Source organism: Anas platyrhynchos, chromosome 34 (assembly GCF_047663525.1).
Source record: "Anas platyrhynchos isolate ZD024472 breed Pekin duck chromosome 34, IASCAAS_PekinDuck_T2T, whole genome shotgun sequence".
Lineage (NCBI taxonomy): Eukaryota > Metazoa > Chordata > Aves > Anseriformes > Anatidae > Anas > Anas platyrhynchos.
The window spans coordinates 2378643-2401266 of NC_092622.1; the positions used below are offsets into that span (position 1 = coordinate 2378643).

The following is a 22624-nucleotide window of genomic DNA, read 5'->3' on the forward strand; positions in this document are numbered from 1 at the left end:
GAGTTAAAGTGTAACTGTCTGGTTTCACCTAGAGCCCTGTTTCTTCAGGGAATGCTGCATTTGCTCTTACAGTGATGCCATATGCAAGTTAGCATATCTGAAACTTTTGCTAGTAACAAGCACCAGGACACCATTGTTCTAGAATGTTTTTTAAGGCAAAATCTGAGGGTAAAATGCAGCCATTGGGTTCTTTATATTCTTTAACTTTCCTAGTGTTAACCTCAGTTTTTATTTGCAAAATTTGAATTCAACAATAACTACTGAGCCAGGTTACCAAAAGTGGCTGTGAATTTTCCAGAACTGGCAATTATAAAACACATAATTCAGGCATCCATCTAGTCCAGCTAGGATTCATTTAGAGCAACCTCCAAGACAAAACAGGGTCAGCTATGAGGTTGTTCAGGGCTTGATTTTAAAACTGTGATTGGGAGGGTGAAGGTCTCTCTTTTTCCTCTTTCTCCTTTTTTTCCCCCTCTTTCCCAAAATTCAAACCCAAATGAAGACATGTTATGCACTGAGGCACGGGAGAGAGGGGAGACCGGTTAAATTTGTAGTAATGGGTATGTCTGGTTTTAATTAAGGTAATGTATGAAAACAATGTGCTGCTTTTATGACCTACAGGGTGTGCAGAAAAAGTATTCTAGTGGTTCTGTTTGCTCTTAGAAGCCAGGACTCTGTGCAGCACACAAACAGGCTGCGATTCCAATTCCTGCCCTTTCCATGCAGAAGGCAGAATGTGTCTGTGCACCTCAGGCACCCCATATTGCCAATCCTGCCTGGGTTCCCATGTGACTGAACGATAATGTTTTTTCCCGTTTGTCACCCAAGTGAGTCAGCTTGCCAACAGTCCAGCAAGTGCAGGTTTAATTTTAAACTTTTTCTCAAAGCACTACTATATCACCCAAAATAACCGAAGGCAGCAGGTCAGACAGGCAAGATGTAAATGGGATGACAGCCTTGTAATTAAGAACAGTAACAATTCTCACTTCACATCTTAGAAAAGAAGATAGTTGGTTTCAGCTGTATCCTTTCTGAATGGTTTTGATTCTTATCTGGCAAGGAGGGGAGGAGCTAGGATTGCCCTGGCTGAAGAGGCCAATGAATGCATGAATTAAGGCTTTCCCACCTATAAGTTGCTTGGTTCAAATCCTAATCACAGACCAAAGGAACAAAATAACTGGTTCACTCTAGGGCTCCAAGCATGTGCACGTTCCTGTTTGTTGCAAGGACCTGGTTTAGTACTCCTCCTTTTCAGCAGTTTAATCAACACTGACTGCAGGAGTGGCTTTGTAATGCAGCAGCATGAACTTTTAAGTGTGCTTTCTGACTTAGATGTCTTAACTGCACTCTTTCTTTTCCTTTTCCAGTCTAATTCAAAGCTTAAGCTGGTCAGAAGTTTGGCTGTATGTGAAGAATCATCTAGCCCCTTTGTAGATGGCCTGCTGGAGTCCCAGGTAGGCCCAAAATCAGACAAACTGGATTGTAGAAGACGAGAAAATCCCCTTCATGCTGGAGGTGATGTCTTACACTGTGCTTGTACCTCTGAGAGCCAATAAGTTCCCAGGTTTTGAAGGAAGCGGTCGTGCTCATGAGCACTGCTTGTATGCATACAGTCACAATCCTTGTCTGACAAGGAATCACTTGTAATGGTGCAAGACCTAACTCACCTCGGGTAATCAAAGTGTAATGGAGTTTTATCAGCCTCGAGCAGAGAAGCATGTGACTTAGATCCTGAGCTGATCCAGGCAAGTCAGGTTTTCAGCAGTGGGAAATGCTGTTGAGTCCCATCAGATCCTGCTGAAAGCTTCTCGTTGGGAGGAGGATGGGGAGAGAGAGACTACTTTGTCTGCTCTCAGAACTGGGATAATTATGAAATACCTTGGATCTGCTACCTGAAACTCCTGCCTTTCCCTAATGCCTTTCTCAGCTGCCAACATCTCTAACCATGGCAGTGATTCTGGGGAGGGTCCAAGTGACTCAGACCAGCCTGGTTTGTTTTGTTCCAGGACATCATTCAGTTGCACGTTAGCTGCCCTTCTGACAAGGAAGAGGAAAAGTCCACGAAAGATGGGGCTGAGAAAGAAGAAAAAGACAAGAATAAAGACAAGGCACCAAGGAAAATGCTGTCTCGAGGTCAGGTGCTCTTATGGACAGAGCGAGTCTGGTCTTAACCCACTTTGGGGATTCTGCTGGCCAGGGGTGCAGTTGCTGGAAGCAGAGGGGTTATCTCTGCTGATGACTGTACAGGAATGTGTTATCTTTATCACATCCTTTCTGGAGCAAAGCATGGTGAGGGAGGGCAAGGGTTTCTCTAGATTGTCATGTGCCCCAACAGACTTGCAGGCTTCCTGTGCCTTTAGAGTGGTGTTGGTGGCTTTTTAGATGTGCAGGTGCAAAACTAGGAAGAGCCACTGCATAGGCTCCTGGTTTCAGTTTAGTTTTGATTCTCTGAAAACCTGCCACTGGTGCCAAGATGTGAGGTTGCAAGGAGGTGAGCTCAGTTCGTGCTGTATGATCCCGTGTGTTTGATTTTGGGGCACAGAAATGGCTAAAAGATGCACATTTGATCTGTTGAGCAAATTGCACCTTAAATCTTTACACAGAGGGCGTGCCTGCACCAGTGCAGATACAGTTACTGATTTACTGTTTTTTTCTGCAGTTACTTCTAAAATTAAAAAGGGTGTGAGGAAAGGGGAAGAACCGAGCCAGCGGGGCTCTCCAGTTAAGTAGCTTGCAGAATCAAAGGTGCGGAAGTTGCTTATTTCTACAAAAGCACGATACATTACACTTGCAGGGGCCTCCTGTAACTGTCTGGACTATCCCTCAATGTGCTCTGAGTGGTTGGAATGTGCTCTGAACAGGCTTCAGGGGCAAGGTTTCCCTTTGTGAACTGTGTTCTCCATCTCTTTGGCATCCTCCTTATGGGGTCTTGTGCTCATAGTGCCCTGTACATAGCTTTCTGGTCCTCCTGCTGCCCGCAGAGGCAAGGAATGCAGTCCCCATTTCTCAGATCAAGAGACTTGACCTCAAGGTCGCGTTCAGATTCTGTGCTAGAAGCTGGACTTTAGCCAAGGTGATGCAGGTCCCAACCCAATCAGTGCGGTAACAGGATGGGCCTTTCTTCCTCACTGCCTGCTGTGAATGGTCAGTGCTGGTAATGAGGCTGAATTTCCTGCAGCAGCTGTGTGGGGACATCATCCTCATGCATGTAGTGAGTCATTGCTGAGACACGTACCTCTTCCCTTCAACCTATTCTTCTATTGCAGTGTTTTGTTAATTTGTTCTGCTGCTATTGTTGTTTCAGATTCCAGCCAGGAATATACAGACTCCACTGGAATAGATTTACATGAATTTTTAGTAAATACACTGAAAAAAAACCCGAGGTAGGTCCCTAGTCAGTAAAAGAACTTGCTGATGGAATGAAGGGAGGGAGTACCTGGTGACCAGTGCTTCTCTAATTGACCCTAAACTCATGGTGTTTGTGTGTATGTCTGCATGTATCTTGGGAGGAGAGGGAAGCAGCGACTATGGAAAGTACCTGAAAGTGTGTTTTACTTTTTGGAATTCAGAGAGTCTTGCTGGAGCAGTGTGGAAACAAAAAACACAACTGCAACTTCATGTACTGCAGTCAATCAAAACGTGCCCATATATTATGGAGACAGAGAAAGAGGAAGAGGAATTTGTTTGAATGCAAGCAGGAAGTAATCTGGATTGCCTTAAAACCCTTTACAAAAATGACTGCCAAATATTAGCCTGCAAAGGAACTGCTCCCATGTCAGTAATAAACATCATGAAGCTGAATGCTGGCATAAGAATAGCAAAGCTGGAGTCTCTACCACTGGAGCTTCCAGCAGAGCAGAGATTCGGTATTACCAAAAGCCAAGCACAAAAAAATTATTATGAAAACAAGAACTCTAAACTGGAAAAAAAAAATCTGGCAATTAATTTACTATATAGGCAAAAATACAGAGCTTTTTAGTTCATTGCTGTGGAGGATGTGTGAAGCTCAGTTAATACTGTTGATTGCTCCTGGCGGGTACCACGCAGAGGAAGCTGTGCTTCACTATCTCTAAAGGTGACTTTTTGCTTTTTCTTTTTTTGACAGGGATAGAATGATGCTGCTAAAGTTAGAACAGGAGATTCTGGAATTTATTAGTGATAACAAGTAAGTGATCTTCAAGTTTGTGTTAAGCAAAAGAGGTTTGTAACTTGCAGTTTAGGAGCTTGGTCACCCAGGAGAGAAGAGTCTGTCTTTTGGACACGCTGTTCTCTCAGACATCTTCCACCTTCCCTTGCCCATGAAAGTGGAATAGAATAGAATTATGGAGTCATCTAAGTTGCAAAAGATCTTTGAGATAACAAGTCCAACCATCAGACAGACCTGTCGAGTCCCATCACTAATCATGTCCCTTACTGCCCTATCCACACACCTCTTAAATGCCCCCAAGAATGAAGTCTCCACCACTTCCCTGGACAGCCCATTCCAATGCTTGATGACCCTCTCCATGAAGAAATTCTTCTTAATATCCAATCTGAACCTTCCCTGGTGCAACTCAAGACTGTTTCCTCTCATCCTATCACTTGTCACCTTAGAAAAGAGACCAATACCCTCCTCGCTGCAACCTCCTTTCAGGTGGTTGTAGAGAGCAATAAGGTCTTCTCTCAGCCTCCTCTTCTCCAGACTAAACACCTTCAGTTCCCTCAGTCAGTCCTTGTAAATCTTATTTTCTAGTCCCTGCACCAGCTTCATTGTTGTTCTGTGCACATACTTGAGTAACTCAGTATTTTTCTTTTGCTGAGGGGTCCAAAACTGAACATAATATTCAAGCTACAATAGAATAGGTGTCTGCAGCAGGGCTTGCAGAATTCTTTGTCTAATAGGATCAGAAAAGTCACTGTACATACTAATTCTGGCTCCTGTTTCTGCTTAGAAATAAGCATGTGCATTTTTGCAAAAGTTGATCTGGTTTCAGAAACGGCCTGTTCAGCTTGAGACCTTGAATCAGCCCAGTTCTGTCTGGCAGAGAGCTGTAAGCCCACGTTGATGCTCAGTGTAAGAAGCAGTGCTCGAGTGCTGACTGCTTCAAATGGGTGGTGTGATCTGATCTGGGATCTGCTCAAGGCCTCCGTGGCCTCTCCTTTGCCTCTCTGTTTTGGTGTCTGATTATCATTGTCTGTTTCGAAGCCTTCTAAATTGCAATGCTTTCTTCCCTGTTCTCAGCAATCAGTTTAAGAAGTTTCCTCAGATGACCTCGTACCACAGGATGCTGCTGCACCGGGTAGCTGCCTACTTCGGCATGGACCATAACGTTGACCAAACCGGGAAGGCGGTCATTATCAACAAGACGAGTAACACACGCATGTAAGGGGGAGGGAGAGAGGACAAGTGGGCTAGCACTCCTTGCCCTTGCCCTTGCCCTTCCATTCGCTACAAGAGCCCTGGCATGGTCCAGAGCAGAATGAATTTTGCACCACATTTAATGCCTCCATAAGAAGGGCTTTTTCCTTCTCTGGAAGGGCCCAAAGAATCCTGCACTTCCAGTCCCCAGTGTTTGTATCTGCAAGCCCTTTCCAGCTCTCTTTAGTTCCCAGAGAAGGGATAGGGGCTCTCATTGCTGTTAGACAGAGGAGATTTAACACAACAAACATCTGTTCCCCGCTCCCTACAAGGCAGTGGTTTTATGGAGACAGTTCTACACCCATTTTCACCCTTCTAATAAGAGCTGGTTCTTCCTGCAGCCCTGAGCAGAGGTTCTCTGAGCACATCAAAGATGAGAAGAATGCAGAGTTCCCGCAGAGGTTTATCCTAAAACGAGATGATACCAGCATGGACCGAGATGATAATCAGGTAAGAGATGGCAATGAGTTACCCGCACACTTGTGAAAGTCAGATTAGACTTTTCTAAGATGAGGATGACTGTAAACTCCTCTTGGGTGTCCTGCAGAAACCTTTGATAGAAGCTTCCCTACCCAAACAGCAGCAGAACCCTACACAAACAACAGCATCTAGATATATTCTGAAAACTTGACAAAATACTGTAGAAAACCAGAAAGAATTTGTGGGGATTCTATGCGGGGTACCTTTCTATATCCTGAATATTGACTGGTGGCTGGGCCAGACTTTAAGGTGAAAGCCTTTACTAAGGTTTCCTTGGAAAAGTCCCAGAGCTGAGCATTGCCAAGTGTCTTTCCCATCTCTCACTGGGGCTTGCAGCAAGTCAAGCTGTGAAGTCATCAGGACCTCGCAGTGCTGCTGGAAGGAAACCATCAGCAAAGTGAAACGTTCTAGTTTTTGCGCTCAGCAGCACTGCCAGTCCTCTGCATCAGGAGGAAGGTTGTGATACAGGAGGTGGAGTGCACTGAGTCTTCCAGGACGTTCATCCCTAGACGTAGGTGTCCAGGTGGTATGTTCAAAGGCTAGGGCTGTGTCATTGCATCCAGGCGTCATGCACGTACTCCACAATCCACATCCACTTACACTGTTATGTAGAAATATCAGCAGCTGACTACACCCTCTGCTGCCATTGGCAACTGCTGACCCGCTGAGCTGTGTTTGTCCCTTCAGATCAGACTCCCCTTGCAGGATGGGAGAAGGAGCAAATCTATAGAAGAACGAGAGGAAGAGTATCAGCGGGTCAGGGAGCGGATATTTGCACGAGAGGTAAGCATGGGTGACTCACTTGCCAGGTACCTTCCTGGAACTTTGTATCAGAAGGTGTCCTTGAATATTCTAAGAGGTCAGATCTCAGCGTTGCCTTTTCTACAAATTTCACACTGTTCTGGTACCTACCAGTGAATTCCAGCTCCTAACAAAGATACCTAGGACACTCAATTTTCTCCTTACAAAATGTCCAGCTTGGTTATTGTTTGCTTGAGAAGTCTGGTCCCTATGTCGAATTCCTCTAAGGCAGAGCTGTGTTCCTCACTCACATCTGGCTCAGAGAAGCTGCTGTGCTCCACCTGCTATGCTGAGTGCTGTCTGCCAGCTGGAGGCAGCTCTCTGTGCTGTGCCAAGTGGCAAATGCATGGACGTGGGACAATTCCAAGTACTGATCTGCCGTGGGTCAAGTTTAAAGTCCAGCTCCTTGCCTGCTGCTCTGAGTTTCTGGGGGACAATTCTTTCCTTTGTCCTAAAGGGAATTGCCATGTGCCAGGCCAAGGAGGATGTTCAAGCAGCCACTGTGCTGAGTTCCTCCTCAAGTCATCAGGTTTCAGCTATACTCTCTAGCCGATGGTAGTCACAGAGTTGTCTTGCAGATGGACTCAAAGCCATCCAGACACGCCAGTAAGCAGCTCTGCTGATAGTCCTGGAGTAGAGCAGGTGCTGTCCCATATTGACACAACACTGGGTGGGTATATACCTACCTTTTCTCCATGTTCATGGGCAGAGCCAGAGTTTTGCATCTGACTCGCAGAGGCAGGGCTGGCTCTCACCTTGTGGACTGGGCTGAGTCCTCTGACTGTTTTTCATGGCTCTGATAACTGCCTGCAAGTAAGCACCCTTGTATGTCTGGCCTTCCTTGATTGTTCCACTGACAAAGCAACCATCGGCACTGCCTTTGAGCAGTGAGGTAGAGATTTGAGGACTCAGATTTGGATATTCCTGAGAGATCTCGGGGTCAGATATTGGGAAAGGCTCCTAGTGGGCCTGGATGGAGAGCCAGATGGGGTCTGAAGTGCAGAAGGCTCAGCAAGACTCCTGGGTGACCATGCAACTAGTGCCCAACCCCAATTGTGTCTGAGTCCCATACCATTAGTGCTTTGCTCCTCTTTGCTTTGAAATTGCCTGGGTTTGTTGCTTTCAAAGTTATTAAGTCTCCCTTTTCTTTCCTTCCCATCTCCATGTCTTTTCCGTGCTTCCAGACTGGCCAGAATGGATATCTCACTGACAGCAGGTTAGTACTATTTAACAGATGCCTTCTGTATCTCTGGCTTTCTCTGTGGAGGACTGCATGACTCTATAATGATGCTTTTTTCTGATGTTAACCGACAGAATCTCCAAAGAAGGCTTTTCTTCTAGTTCTCACAAACAGAGGCAGATTTTTAGGTATCTCTGTGATTTATTTTGTACATTGTCCTGCTGAGTAAGTTTGCCCCATGCACGGCTGCTTGTGAAGTTACTGAAGTTGTATTTTTTGCAACATCAATTTCCAAGTCCTTTTTTGCCAACTGATCAATTAAAATGGAGCAGTGCAAGGTGGGAATGGCAGGCAGGAAGGGAAAGCCACAGGATTTCAATAGTTTTCAAACCATTCAGCCTCTTCTTTCCCAGAGGTGTAGGAGAGCTCCTGCCCTTATAGTGACAGGGTCAGCAACCAGATATGGTGGAGCTGTCCCCAGTCCCCTGATCATAACAGCTGGATGACTTAATGGTGGCAGTGAAGCATCTCAGGCATCCATTTCAACTAGAGTATGTTGCAGAGGGCAATGGGAACACGTTTGAGCAGCATTTCCCTATTAAGTAGTTTTTCTGTGGCTGAGAAGGCTGGAAGGATGGAATTAGCCTGAAGAGCCACCTTGCACAGCCCTCTGCTTGGCAGTGGAGGCTGTCAATGCTACATGGATAAAAGAATGGAATGAAAATGGAGAGATCCTTGTGCCCACTGCCCTCTTGTTTAATAGTCAGAGCTCTGGAGATGAAGCATCTCCACGAACAGGACAGAAGGATATAAGCAAGGAGCAGCTTTGCTTCTCTCAGCCTTCCTGTGGCTCCGGCTGCCTTTGGAGGAATGCTGCAGTGGAAAATGAAGTGTCCTCAGCACAGTTACAGGGATGCTGTGCTGGAGCCTGCTGGTGGCAGTAGTGCTGAAGGCAGGACACCGTTTTCAGGTCAGACATGGGGCTGTAGAAAAAGGCACCCAGCAAGTGGCAGGATGACAATTGCTGATGTGATTGCAGCTGGAGGAGAAGCCAAGGTGCAGTCAGGGCTCTGCTAAGAACTGGGTTTCAAAAGTCAGCCCTGACATGCCCCTTCTCCCCCCAAACCTCTCTGAACATCCTCAGAAGCAGCCTTCAGGGTTTAAGTTGAAGAGAGTCCAAGCTCAAGTGTGATGCTTGTTAGGTCACCTGTGATTTGGGCTGTGAAGCTGCATGGTCCAATTCCTTCACCTGTTTAGTGATAATAAACATTGCACTGGTTGCTTTTCCAGGCCAGGTGTTCCCTTTTGTTCTCACACATTCCCAGCAGCCTTACAAGGACTGGTGCAGAAATGCAGAAAGTGGTCTTGCAAGATCATCCTTGTCTCTAAAGCTCTGTGTTCTGAGACAAGGAGGGCTTTAGCAAGGGATCATGCTCTGACCCTTGCTGGCATCTCTTCCAGGCTGGCATCTGGTTAGGAAAAAGAGGCAGCAGCCAGCTCTCAGCACACACCAAGGAAGATCAGCAGTGTCTGGGTCCTCACGGTGCATGCCCAAGACGGGCTGTTTGTTTGCTGTCAGATTTCTGTGCGCGGTGCCCGTGTGCTGTCTCACAGAGCCAGCTGCTGGCTGGGGTCACCGCCCTGGTGTGAGAGCTCAGATGCAGCACCGGTGGGTCCTGCTCCTGCCCCTTTCCCCTGGAGGTGTTGTCTAACTCTGCTGGTCTCTGCAGGGGCAACCGGGACAGTTTGAACCGGGCCTCGGGCAGCCGCCAGAGCAGCACAGAGAGCGAGATAAAGTCGCTGGAGCCTCGGCCGTGGAGCAGCACAGACTCAGATGGTTCCATCCGCAACCTGCGACCGCCCGTCACCAAAGCCAGCAGCTTCAGTGGCATCTCCATCCTGACGCGGGGGGACAGCATCGGGAGTACCAAAGGCAGCACTGCCAGCAGAACATCCCGGGCAGGTACTGGGTTGGTTTCCCCGTCTGCCTGCTGCCAAAGGGCACCTAGCAGACATGGGTTGGATGGATGGGGCTCATGATGCTATTGTGGTCAGTGACTGGTTCAAATGGGACATGGTTGACATCATCTGAACATGTTTGGTACCCAGGATATGCCAATTGGCTCACCGTCTGCTTTTTCAATACTCACCGTTAGATTACTTACTTCCCTTTAGCAGAGTTATCCAAGGCAAAAGTTGTGCAGTCCCACACCCTGGGACTCAAGCTACCAATCTTCTGTTATTTTCTCTCCCCTGCTGAGCTGCAAGTTATGTTCCCATTTCTTTCTCCTCCCCACAATCCCTCACAGCCCTAAGACTTACTCAGGATGAACCATCTGGCACTTTTCCTTGCTTTCCAGCAAAGGAGGTCCAGGGAATGGCATTACCAATTAGCTTGTCTCATCAGACATACAGTCTCATCACGTAAAGGCTGTGTTCAGTGGTATCTGCCTACAATGTTCCCCCCAAATGATTCACCCTGCTCCTGAGAGCAAACATAACAGCAGGGTGCTGGGTCTGCAGCTCTTGAAGAGCTCTTGAATACAGCTCAAGGTTTCAGGAACACCAAAGGGAGTTAGGGTCAGACATCTCTTTGCCTGCTTCAGATCAGTTCTTTTCCATCCAGATAGCACAAAGCACAGCCCGTGTAGAGAAAGGTGTGGTGGGACTTCACCAGTAACCTGTAACTGGCAACAGCTCTTTGAGAGGACGTGCGGTGCTCTTGGCACTGACAGCGGGGAGCAGAGTCCTTTATTTACAACCAACTGCTTGTGAAGGTCACTTGTGGCAGAGGCCTCGCAGGTCTTTGCTCTCATTTGGATGATCTGGTGATAAGCAAGGTAGCTGGTTGCACTTGCTGTGCAGTATCAGTGAGCAGAACCCAGTTCTCACTGGTAGGCAACGGGTCCCCAAACGCTCGAGAACTGTCCAGCATTTTCTGGGGAGAGGAAGCAAATTGGTGCTTGTGGGTGATGAGACTGTTTCATAAGGATCTGCCCAAATAAAGGGGTGGATCTAAAAGGCAGCCAGGCTGCTCTTCTAGCACCCAGGCTGGCTTTGAAAACCAGACATTCATCTTGCAGTTTGAAGGTAGCTGCATCATCTCCTGGGACTCTGTTTCCATTGTGCTCAGGGCTGCGCTTACTCTGATTATTGCAACCACCTCCAAGACTGATTCATCAGCTGACGGGAGCAGTTATTTGAAGATTTGTCCCAGCCACGTGCAAAGCAAAGCAGAAAAAGATCTGGGTTTTCACTCTTTCTATATTTTTCTTCCAGGTCTCCCTTGAGAACAGAAGCCAATTGCTCTTCAGGCTTAATATAATGGCGAGTGATTAGAAATGCCTGGGGAGGGGGGAGCTGAATTTTCACTAGAAAGAAAAAAAACAACACCATATCCTCTGTGTTTGTTCTGTGCAGGAGGAAGCGCCTCAGGCTCTGGGGCTCTTTTCCCATGTCAGCATTCAGCCCCTGGGCAACTGTGAGCAAAATGTTTCCTTCTTCGCCCCATGTGGCTGATGATACCGGCTTCCTTAGCAGAATGCCTGAAGATTAGCTGTTGCAATGCAGTAGATCAGAGGCAGAATTAGTTAAATAACAGCTACGGGGCTTCGAGCAGTAGTTTCAAAGACCTTTTATTTCTGGAAGTAACACTGAAACAGTGAGGAGAGCACTTCCCAGCTGGGTGCCTTGCAGCGTGTGTCACGATCCTTCCTAACAATTTTTCCTACCAAGGGAAGGAATTGCTTTCAAACACCGCCGCCACCCCCCTTTCCTTTGCTCAAAGGGTGTGCACGTGCTAGGTCTGTATCGCCATTTAATGGATTCCTTCAATCCCCTCTGCACTGGGTGAACACTTGGACAAATCTCAACAGGGGCCTTGCCTGGCTGCAGAACTGAGCTGTGACTGAGAACAGCTCTCCAGCTTCTTTCCACAGACTGGTCTATGCCACTGAGTTGAAATGAGTATTGTCCAGCAGCTCCCTCATTTAGTAACCTCTCATCTCTACCAGCCAGGTTTCTCTTCCCAGCAGAAGTCCCATGGCATTTCTAGAGTCTGTCTTCTTTACAGACAAAACAGGACATCCTTCTGGACAAAGTGTCCAGCATACAACTAGATAAATATATAATAATAATATATATATAAATATATTATATAAATATATTATATAAACTATACAATAATTAAATATATTATACAAATATAATATAATACGATGGGTGTGCAGTTGGCTGACGGATCAGGCTCAAAGAGTATCAGCAAATGGAATTATGTCAGGCTGGCAGAAAGTCACTAGTGGGGTTCCCCAGGGCTCCATTTTAGGGCCAGTTCTCTTTAATGTTTTCTAAAATTAATTGAATGCAGGACTTGAAGGTATACAAAGTAAGTATGCATACGACACTAAATTGGGAGGAGCTGTTGACTTCCTCAGGGGTAGAGAGAGGTCTTGCAGAGAGATCTTGACAAATTAGAGGACTGGACAGTTACCAACCGCATGAGTTTTAACAAGAACCAGTGCCAGAGTCTGCACCTGGGACAGGGCAACCCTGGCTGTGTGTACAGACTGGGGGACAAGAGGCTGGAGGGCAGCCCTGCAGAAAGGGATCTGGGGGTTCTGGTAGACATCCAGTTGAATACAAGTCAACAGTGTGCCCAGGCAGCCAAAAGGGCAAACCATACCCTGGGGTGCCTCAAGCTCAGCACTGCAAGGTGCCCAAAGGAGGGGATTGTCCCACTCTGCTCTGCACTGATGCGGCCTTATCTTGAGTACTGTGTGCAGTTTCATATAAAAAAGACTGAAAACTCTTAGAGAGTGTCCAAAGGAGGGTTATGAAGATAGCGAAGGGTCTAGAGCGGAAGATCTGTGAGGAGTGGGATCACAGGCTGTTCCTGTGCAGTGAGGGTGCTAGGTTGGGGTCAGGGAAGAGGACACCTGAGGATCCCCCAAGGTTCAAAACACCTTGGTTTGCTGTGAGGCAAACTAGTGACTTAGACTGCAGCCCGTTTACCCCGTTCTTTTTGGAAGGAAGCTCCCTTTTGCACAGCAGCCAACACAATCTGGATGCAGTACAGGAGGGAGTGCCAGGATCCATCCCCCCCGCCACTTCCTACCCCTACCCCAGGCAATGAATCGTGACTTCTCTCTCACAGGTACCAACCCTGCTTTGCCTTTCTCTCTTCAAGGTCTGGTACTAGGTGCCCCTGAAGCATGCAGCCAACCCCCTTCTTCACAGCCCAGCCGTGGCCTCCTTCCCTGCACATCCCAGCAGTCTCAACCGCCACCACCCCAACAGCCACCACCGCAGCCACAAGGACTACCACCAGCACCCCAGCAGCAGCCAGCCATGAGCAACCACATGATATCGCAGGTGAGTTGCTGCACCATACCCAGGGCTCAGTGGACTCCTTAGGCACGCCAGCACCAGCAGAGCCGATACATATCCAGGATGCTCTGGACTCATATTTGCCCAGCGGGGTTTTTGGGAGCACTCACACTTGCTCCCTGTTAGGGAGCGACAGCCCCCCTGAGCTGGAGGCAGAGTAGGGGAAGTTCAGGGAGCCTTGCTGAGTCTGAAAATGATGCATGACATCTCAACTTGACAACAGCGCTCCTAGCAAGGCATCTGTAGCCCTTTGGTGAGCGGCCCTTTGCACTCCGGGACTGGCTGCTCTCCTAGTAGGGAATGGCACAAACTGCAGCTGGGTTTGAGCTCCCCAGTGCTGAGACCCCATGGCTAGCCACCTGATGTCCTGCAGAGAGTCAGACCTGGGCCTGGGCCTGGGTGTATTCTCCAGACCCTCCCCAGGTCAAACCCAAGTGATGTTCCAGTGCCTTTTGGGGCTATTTATGAAGATGGAGCCCTAGAGAAAGCAGTTGTGGCTGTCGTCCTTACACACTCAGTTCCAAAGGCTGTAAGAAACCACAGCACAAGAGCTGGCACATTGGGATAGCAAAGCTGCCTTGTGCTGAATAGGTGCAGAGCTGGGTAATATGTGTGGGAAGTGTCCTCAGTGCCCTCAGCTGAGGTGCTGGACCTCAACCTGCCTGTGAGTTTTATAAATGATGCCCCAGAAAGGATCCCTCATGCTTAGAGTGGTGCGTACAGTAAAGTACAAATGTTTTCAGTGGGATTTGGTGTGAGGAAGCAAGCCTCTTCAGGTACCTTTAACTGCAGATGATGCTAACAGATCTGTTTTTCTCCATGTCCTTTGCTGTCATTTGCCAACTGAGTGAGGATGGAGGGAGGCTGTAGTTCTTCGGATACTGAGACTCAAAGGCAACATCTCTGTTCTGTAGATAAGGTGACTCCCTGAGGTGTAGCCAGAGTCCAGTGCTAAAGCTAGCAGAGCACAGTGCCCTGAGAGGGTGATTTGAACATACAGTGGTTTTCTGGAACTTGTGCAGGACCACTCCATCTTGCTGGGGCATTATTTTCTGTCTTCTGCTGTTTGGCTGTTCTCCTAATTGTTTAGCTCCTGGAAACACAGTTTTTTTGTGTATTTGACTGTTGGTGAAAAGCGTGCAGATGCACTGTTCCCCATGTGCACGCACCTTCTGTTTCACCATGCTCAAAAAGCAGCCCAGTGCTGGCCATCACAGGTCCATTGCCCAAAGCACATCGTGAACAGGCATCAGCAGGTCCTCCCAGCAATAAGGTGAGAGGGGCCCCTGCAGAAGGCAAGAGTGAAGCACAGGGGTCCTGGTAGGGGAGGCCAAGAAGCACGGCAGAGAAAGCTGGCAGGCAGTGCCATACATAAGTGGGCAGTGGAGTGGGAGAGGCACAAAGGTTGTGCTGGGGGGAAATGACTCTCCTGCTGCTGTTGGCCGTAGCTGACCTTTGTAAACTCGTGTCATGTTCATGCCAGGCAAGACCTGCTTTGTGAACACAGTCGGCTGTCACGGCTTCCACAAAGCAACTGGCCAGGCTGTGTGTCTTCACAGAGAGATGAATGCTCTCCCATTCTGCTCTCCGTGCTTTCCAACCCTCTGCAATGCCCACTTCTGTGCATTGGCAATTGGCTCAGTTGACTAACCTTGTTGTTCCTTCTTTCTCTCCTTCCTCCTATCCTTCCTCCCCCCCCCCCACCTTCTCCAACCCAAATCTCTCTCCTCTGCTCCCTTCTCTGCTGGTCTCAGCCGGTCCCAGCGCTGCAGCCTGTTCAGTATTCTCCAAGCTCCTGCCCCCAAGTCCTCTTGCCAGTCTCTCCACCCCAGCAGTACAACCTGGTATAAATCCCATTTCCTCTTCTGCACTGCCTCTGTTGTACTCGTGTGCTGTGTTTGTGTTGTATGAGCTTTTGCTAATCAGGTATGTCACAGACACTGCACCCAGTGGGTTTGGGATTCAGGGAGGCCCTGCGCTGCAGTGGGATGCCTGAGGCTGTGGGACCCACCAGTGCCGGGCACTGCTGGAGTGTCTGGTCTTAGAAAGAGGCTGGGGAAGAGCAAGTGCCAAGCCCAGAGTTCCACTGGGAAGAGCTGCTTGTGCCCAGCACTGGGGTCCAGGGGCCGCAGCTGCCCTGCAGTTCATGGTCAGCCCCTGTGTTGTCTTGTTGGGAATGACGCGTTCTGTGTGGCATGGTGTGCCCTGCAGGACACAGCATCCTGCCTGTGTGGGGCCATGTATGGCACCAGTGTCTGCTGAGCTTCTGGGCTCCCCAGCAGCCCACATAACCCTGTCCCCGTCCTGCCATACGCTCGTGGTCTGTGGCTCAGTTCTGGGGATTTTTTCTGGGAGAGTCCCTGCACACAGAGTTGGGAGAAGGCGTCTGCCACCTACTTGGTAGAGCCATGTCCTACTTGCTGTCGTCCTACATGCTGTCCTCCTCCATCCTTCCCGCTTATCCCCAATGCAGGCTGACGAACTCAGCAACCCCTTCGGGCAGATCAGCCTCAGCCGGCAGGGCTCTACAGAAGCACCGGATCCTTCCTCTGCTATGTTCCAGTCATCCCTCATCTCCCAGCACCCGCAGCAGACTGGGTTCATCATGGCAACTCCTGGGCAGCCCATTCCCACCTCCAACTACTCCGCCTCAGGGCACACGGCCCCCACGCAGCAGGTGCTGCAGCCCCAGGGCTACATGCAGCCTCCCCAGCAAGTAAGGAGACGTGCGAACCCGGAGGGGACGTGCCCCTCAGCCCAAATCCGTCAGACAAGGGGCTGCTGGGGAGCAGGCAAGAGAATAAATAGTTTCTTGGGAGCAGGCCCCCTCTTTTTCTGCTGCTTCTTTGTGTTGGATCAATACAGAGAGGTCAGAGCACTTGGCCACATGCTCCCTTGCTAGGCACAGTATGATTTCTGCCCCCTTGTCACTCTGAGCTCACAAGGCACTTGCCTGGGGAGCCCTCTGTCCGTTCCTGCCTCAGACTGGGGGAGGGACAGTGACCAGATTCAGGACTGACACCTCTAAGCTCTCTTTGGGGTCTCGCAGGGCATTATGGCTCTAGGATTGTTCCCCTGAGCTATGGTGAGAATTGTGCCTACTGTGCTCTTGCACTGCTGGGAAAAGCTTGGAAGTGCAGGCTTGGGAGGAGGGGCAGGGGCTGCAGTTCCCTGAGGAGCCATCATCTGGCCAGAGCCAAAGCCCTGGTTGGTATTTTTTTCAGCAGAAGTCAGGCCAGGTGAGAGGGAAAACTGGTCCTGAGGGTCCAGCTTTCTTGATCCCACTTCTTATGTTCTCATCACCATGTTTTTTTTTTTGTTTGTTTTTGTTTGTTTGTTGGTGGTTTTTTTTATATAGATTCAGGTTTCTTACTACCCTCCTGGGCAGTACCCAAACTCCAGCCAGCAATACCGATCTCTCAGTCACCCAGTGGCCTACAGCTCCCAGCGCACGCAGCAGCTCCCCCAGCAAACCCAGCAACCTGGTAAGGAATGGGGGTGGAAGGGGGGAGGGAGCAGCACGTTTCCCTTCCCTGGCACTCCCTTGGCTCTTAAGGATCTCCCTTGCACTGTCTGGGTTCTGGTACTCTTCCTTGTCCTAAGGTGCTCTTCTGCCACTCTTTGCTGGATTTGCTGGCTAGAGAGTGCCTCTTGACAGTGCAAAGCAAAGCTGAAACTTGGCCTGGCTGCAGGGGCTTTCTTTTCTCTCCCTCTCAGCACGTAGCCTACACTGAGGTGCTGCAGGGTGCTGCCAGGAGCTTCCTTCAGCTCTTTTAACATCTTCCAGGAGGGAAGCCCTTTTCTCACTGTTTAGTAAGAGAAGGGGCCGAAGCAGGATTTCACCTCTCATACGCCAAGTCACAGGCTGCCTACCTTGGCCAGCTGCAAAACTGCTCCATTTAAATGTTCTTCTGACAGGTTTACAGCCAATGATGTCCAACCAGCAGCAAACGTACCAAGGTGTAATGGGAGTGCAGCAGGCACAGCCCCCCGGGGGGCTCCTCAACAGCCAGAGGAACAGTATGGGGGGCCAGATGCAGAATATGATGGGAGTGCAGCAGGCACAGCCCCCGAGCCTCCTCAGCAGCCAGAGGAACAGTATGGGGAGCCAGATGCAAGGTCTGATGGTCCAGTACACTCCACTGCCTTCGTACCAGGTAGGCATCGTTTTTTTTTCAGTGAGGGGCTGCTGGGGAGGGGACCTCAGCTCTGCAGGCCTTGCAGCACCCTGTTCCTGTGCATGAGGGACGGAGCCAAAGTCAGGCATTGAGAAGATCATGTATGTTTGCCAGCTAGGGTGGGGGACACGTTCACATTTGAACCAGTGTAGGGCAGCTCTTGAGAAGGACTGCGTGCCGCTGCTCCCTTAGCCACTGTGTTCCACGAAGAGCTGAGAGGGGCTGCCCTTTCCTGGGCAAGATTGCTCCGGACAGCAGTAGACAACTGCCTGGTATCTCTTGTACCTTGTATGGACCTCACTGGCGTCTCTTTGGGGTCAATTCTCCCTGCTACATTCCAGACAGCTGCTTCTCTCCTCCCTGCACAGGTTCCCGTGGCCAACGAGTCCCAGAGTGTGGTCCAGCAGCCCTTCCAGCAGCCAGTGCTCGTACCGGCCAGCCAGTCCGTTCAGGGGGGGCTTCAGGCTGGGGGTGTACCCATCTACTACAGCGTCATCCCGACCGCCCAGCAGAATGGCACCAGGTAGAGCTTCTGTATCTCTGGCCTGCCGTGGGGAGGGAGACCCTGCAGCCAAAAGGGTCTCACGTCCTACTCCTGCAGCTAGGGGAGGTGGTAGGGCACCATAAATGTCTCTTCAGCTTGCCCTGTCCTAAATCCCCTAGCCAGTGGTTCCTGGGCACAGCTGCCCTGCAGGATGCAGTGCTGCTCCCCCAGAGGCAGCTGTCTTTCCATGTACCGAGGGGGCTGCTTCCACATACAGTCCTGCTGGCTCTTCCCCATCCCCTGCAGTTTCTCAGAGCACTTTCTGCTTCACAGCCCTTCGGTGGGGTTCCTTCAGCCGCCCGGCTCTGAACAGTACCAGATGCCACAGTCCCCCTCGCCCTGCAGCCCCCCACAGATGCAGCAGCAGTATTCAGGTAAGAGGGGTCCCCAGTCAGGGCTGGCATCAATTCTGCCTGGGTTGGATCAGGTTTCAGGGGCAAAAGGGGTATAGGGTATAGGGGCTGCCGATTCATAGACCGGTCTCTCTTACTGCTCCCCATCCCATGGCTCACTGTGAGTCCTCAGGATGTGGCAAAGTGATTTGGCTTCACAGGCTGATGCTGGCCTGTGCCTGGTGTCCCCAAACCTTGGCAGGTGGGGTAGGAGCCACAGCGAGTTGCTGTGGGCTGCAGACTCCCTCTGCTGGCAGCAGGGCTTAGTGTGTCACCGGGGCAGCTCCTGGGGTGAGAGAGCTGGATCCCTGCGTCCTGTCCCAGCTGCAGGGGTGTGAGGTGGGGACCTGGTGAATTACTGCAAGAGCTGGAGCTGGAACCAGAACACTTGGGCTCTGTGCCCAGCTCTGGGGTCAGATCCTTTGCCTGGGGTTGTGTTGTGATGCTCAGAGAGGTCACACAAGTTGTCTTCGGCTTGTCCCCTCTTCTTGCATTTTTCCTGGATAAAAAGTCATCACTCTGATGTAAGGCATGATATCAGAGATCTTGGCAGGGTTTTAGTAGGGCCCCTCTTCACCCACCTGGACAGGCAGGAACGGTGAAGGACAGAGTAAGGTGGAGGTGTTCTTGGGAAGAGTGCAAGGCTGCAGTTGCTGCCTCTTCTTCCACAGCGAGCAGCAGCAGTGTGCAGAGCCTGGGCAATACTGCTGCTGTCCTCTCTCCCCAGGGGTGTCTCCATCAGGCCCTGGCGTGGTTGTGATGCAGCTGAATGTACCCAATGGCCCCCAGCCCCCCCAGAACGCCCCTGTGGTGCAGTGGAGCCACTGTAAGTACTACAGCCTGGACCAGCGGGGGCAGAAGCCAGGAGACCTGTACAACCCAGACACCAGTGCTCAGGTATTGAGAGGACTGGGAGGAAGGCAGCTCATCTTTTGGGAGCAGCCTGGTGGGAGAAAAAAGGACGCCGGCATCCATGCTGTGTGCGTGGGCTGGGAGAAGGGGGTGGGCTCATCCCACGGTGGTGAGACAGGATCGGGACTGGTCCCAAGCACTGGGAGTGTCTGACCCTCTGCCTCCCGCAGGCCAGCACCCAGCTGAACAGCCCCATCACGTCGCCCACGCAGTCCCCGACGCCGTCTCCTGTCACCAACCTCAACAGCGTCTGCACGGGGCTGAGCTCCCTCCCGGTCCTCACACAGTTCCCCCGCCCCATGGGCCCAGCACAAGGTAAGGGAAAAGAGTGGGAACAGCACAGGGGTGGGTCCTTCCTGTGATTTCTTTAGACACCTACCAATATTTGCTTCAAATTTTGTAGGTGATGGGCGTTACTCGTTGCTGGGCCAGCCGCTGCAGTATAATTTGTCTATCTGTCCCCCACCACTGCTCCACAACCAGCCCAACTACAACACACACCAGGTAAAACGGGGGCTGACCCCCATCCATCCTTTTCACTGCTGTGGGAGCAGAGCAAGACCCCCCCCACACAGACCACACTGGGCTTAGAATTTCACCTTGTCCCTGGCTTTGCCTAGAAGCATTGTCAGCACCAGGTCCTTGGGAGTGTCCTGGAACCAAGGCTGTGTCCTGGGCTCCTCCAACCTCAGAAGCACGGTGCCACTAAAAGGTGCCAGGGGTGCAGGTTTCACCCAGGTGTCTCCATTCCCCCTTGTCACATTTGGTCTTGCCCACCCGCTGCCCCGGGACGCACTGTGAGGCCACCATTTCTCCTCGGGTGACGTGCTGCTGTTTTTATTCTTTAAGGGACAGACTGGAATGAAACACGGAAACCGGAGCAAGAGGCATGCCCTCAAGTCAGCATCCACTGACCTTGGGACAAGTGATGTAGGCAAGTGACCTTCCTCGAGCAATTCCCCCTTTGCCCCCTGCCTGGGTCCCTCCTGCATGGGTGTAGGTGGCATTGGCAGCGATCCCAGATGCTCCCTCTGCCCACACAAGCATCCCACAGACCAGTTCCTGCCCCCACCACCTCCCCACACACACCCCACAGCCCATGTGAGGCCTGACTGGGGCGTGTGGGGATGCTCAGTCCCTCTCAGCTGTGTCCAGAGGGAGGTGAGGGGACAGGGGTTGCTCAGGTTGCAGTGAACGCTGCCTACACCAATCAAAGCTTTTGCAGAAGAGAGGTGAAAAACTATTTGAAAGGCAGGGATGGGCACCAGGTCACCTGGGCCCTGTTGATGTCCCCCATGAGGGTTGAAATGATGGAGCAGGTGGGGCTGGCAGGCAGAACTCAGGGTTTTTTCCTCTGTCAGCAGACAGTGACTGCCCAGACCTCCGATACCTTGTTCCCACCGTTATCCTCCCAAGCACCCCTTCCCTCTAATGTGCCAGTTTCCCAGTGGGGCCAGGAGCTGCAAAGCCCTCATCTCTGTGAAGATCTTTGGGATCTTCCAGGAGCGGCTGCCAAGGACCGTTTCCCTCCTGTTTCCCTCCCGGGAGTCCCCAATTGCTTGTGTCAGGCCAGAAGGAGTCTGGTTTCTCCCCCCAGTTGTGCAAGCCTTGCTGGCTGGGCAGTTTGCATGGGCTCTCTGGAGGCTCCGGATGTGTCCCCCACATCCCCTCCTCGTCACCAGCAAGCACAGCCGGTCACAGGGGGCCCTTTAAGAGCAGCTTGCCTGGGGAGCTGTCCCCCCTCCCTGCAGCTGGCATGGTCATTACATGCCATGTTAATATTAGCAAAGAATCCATTCAGCCAGCCCTCCGCTAAGCCCAAAAGCCAGGGCTGGAGCCAGGAGGCAGCAGAAGTGTTTGGGTACCACAGGACAGAGGCAGAGAGTTTGGCACGACGCTGGCCTGGGCACACGAGGGGATCCTGCTCCCTGTGGGGGGAGCACAGCGGGCAAAGGCACATTCAGGGTCTGTGTATGTCAAGGTGCAACAGTCGTCTGTCTGTGGGTCCTCCCTGCCACGGCAGAGGGTGGGAAGGTGGGGCAGGACACCTGGGAAAGCCCAAACTGAAAAGCCAAGCCCAGACAAAGGAAGCGAGGAGGACTCGGTGTTGCTGGAGCCCTTGGGACCAGCAAGGGTCAGGATGGGGCAGTGCAGGGACCAGGCTGGTAGGGGCGGCTTGAGGGGGGAGAAGTGTCCGGCTTCAAAAAATACATTCCTATTGTGGGGGCAGCTTAGCAAAGCTCTGCTTTCATGGGAGAGGTAGAGACTGACCACTCCAACCCCAGAGCTGGTGAGGCAGCAGACCCCTCCAAGCTGTCGCCACCCCAGAACCGCAGCTGCTGACATGTGCTTGTCTTTCCATCGCAGTGCTGGGCCGAGTGCTGGAGGTGACGGACCTGCCTGAGGGCATCACACGGACAGAGGCTGACAAGCTCTTTACCCAGCTTGCGATGGCTGGTGCCAAAATCCAGTGGCTCAAAGAGACTCAGGGGCGTCGCGGAGATGGGGTTGGCGGGGACAGCAACGGGACTCCAGAGAACAGCAGACACACTGACCTTGCTGCCTTATACACCATCGTGGCCGTGTTCCCCAGCCCGCTGGCTGCCCAGAATGCCTCCCTCCGCCTCAACAACTCCCTCAGCCGCTTCAAGCTGCGTGTGGCCAAAAAGAACTACGACTTGCGAGTGCTGGAACGTGCCAGCTCACAGTAGGGCTCATGCATGGGCACAGAGCACACTGGACTGCAGGCACTTCCCTCTGCCTTCTCTCCTCCTTTCTGCCCTCCCTTCTTCTCGCCCTCCTTCCTGGATATATTTATATGGACTTAATTAAGAGACAAGAAATTGATTTTTTTTTTTTTTTTGGAGTGACGCCCATGCCCACCCACCTTACCCTGTGTATATTGTTTTGTTAAGCACTGTGTTGAACTGCACATACAGGTGTTGATTGGTATGTTCACTGCACATTTTATTTAATCTGGTTATTATTTTGGGGGGGTATTTTTGTTTTTGTTTGGGGGGAGGTTGTTTTTAAATATAAAAAGAAAACTTGTCCATCACTTTAATGCTGCTTTACCATTCTCTGTCAGTACCAGAGCTAGGGGTTTTCTGTTTGCTTCTTTGAGGTAAGATGACAGCCAGAGAGCTGAATGAGCTCCCTGGCTTTCAGGAGGGTGTGCTCCTGCCCCGGTCCTGCCCCATGCTTGATGTGTGCAAGGGCTCGTGGCCTTGCCAAGGCTGGGAGCTGAGACTGGGAGAGGAGCGCTGCACCCTTTGACCTGGGTCTGGGTCCCCCTTTCAGATGTTCATAGCCTCTTTTCCCAGCAGCTGGGCCCCACGCAGCTGTGTGGGATGG

At 51.0% G+C, this 22624-nt stretch overlaps 1 protein-coding gene across 3 annotated transcripts in view; it reads left to right on the forward strand.

Annotated features, from left to right (window-relative positions):
- The window catches only part of R3HDM2 (R3H domain containing 2), a 52228-nt gene extending 29995 nt beyond the window's left edge, over positions 1-22233 (forward strand). For 2 of the 3 annotated variants that reach the window (XM_027445423.3, XM_027445421.3), the window contains 21 exons: positions 1368-1454; positions 2007-2133; positions 3305-3383; positions 4106-4165; positions 5222-5362; positions 5740-5848; positions 6566-6661; positions 7864-7895; positions 9590-9822; positions 13045-13229; positions 14999-15088; positions 15718-15960; positions 16603-16729; positions 17163-17401; positions 17791-17945; positions 18240-18340; positions 19086-19255; positions 19441-19585; positions 19674-19774; positions 20120-20204; positions 21638-22233. In XM_027445423.3, coding sequence (XP_027301224.1) covers positions 1368-1454; positions 2007-2133; positions 3305-3383; positions 4106-4165; positions 5222-5362; positions 5740-5848; positions 6566-6661; positions 7864-7895; positions 9590-9822; positions 13045-13229; positions 14999-15088; positions 15718-15960; positions 16603-16729; positions 17163-17401; positions 17791-17945; positions 18240-18340; positions 19086-19255; positions 19441-19585; positions 19674-19774; positions 20120-20204; positions 21638-21981 — 2949 coding nt within the window. In that variant the 3' untranslated portion in view covers positions 21982-22233. The remainder of the gene's footprint in view (positions 1-1367; positions 1455-2006; positions 2134-3304; positions 3384-4105; positions 4166-5221; positions 5363-5739; positions 5849-6565; positions 6662-7863; positions 7896-9589; positions 9823-13044; positions 13230-14998; positions 15089-15717; positions 15961-16602; positions 16730-17162; positions 17402-17790; positions 17946-18239; positions 18341-19085; positions 19256-19440; positions 19586-19673; positions 19775-20119; positions 20205-21637) is intronic. The other variant, XM_072031929.1, reaches the window with a different exon arrangement.
- Positions 22234-22624: the final 391 nt, after the last annotated feature.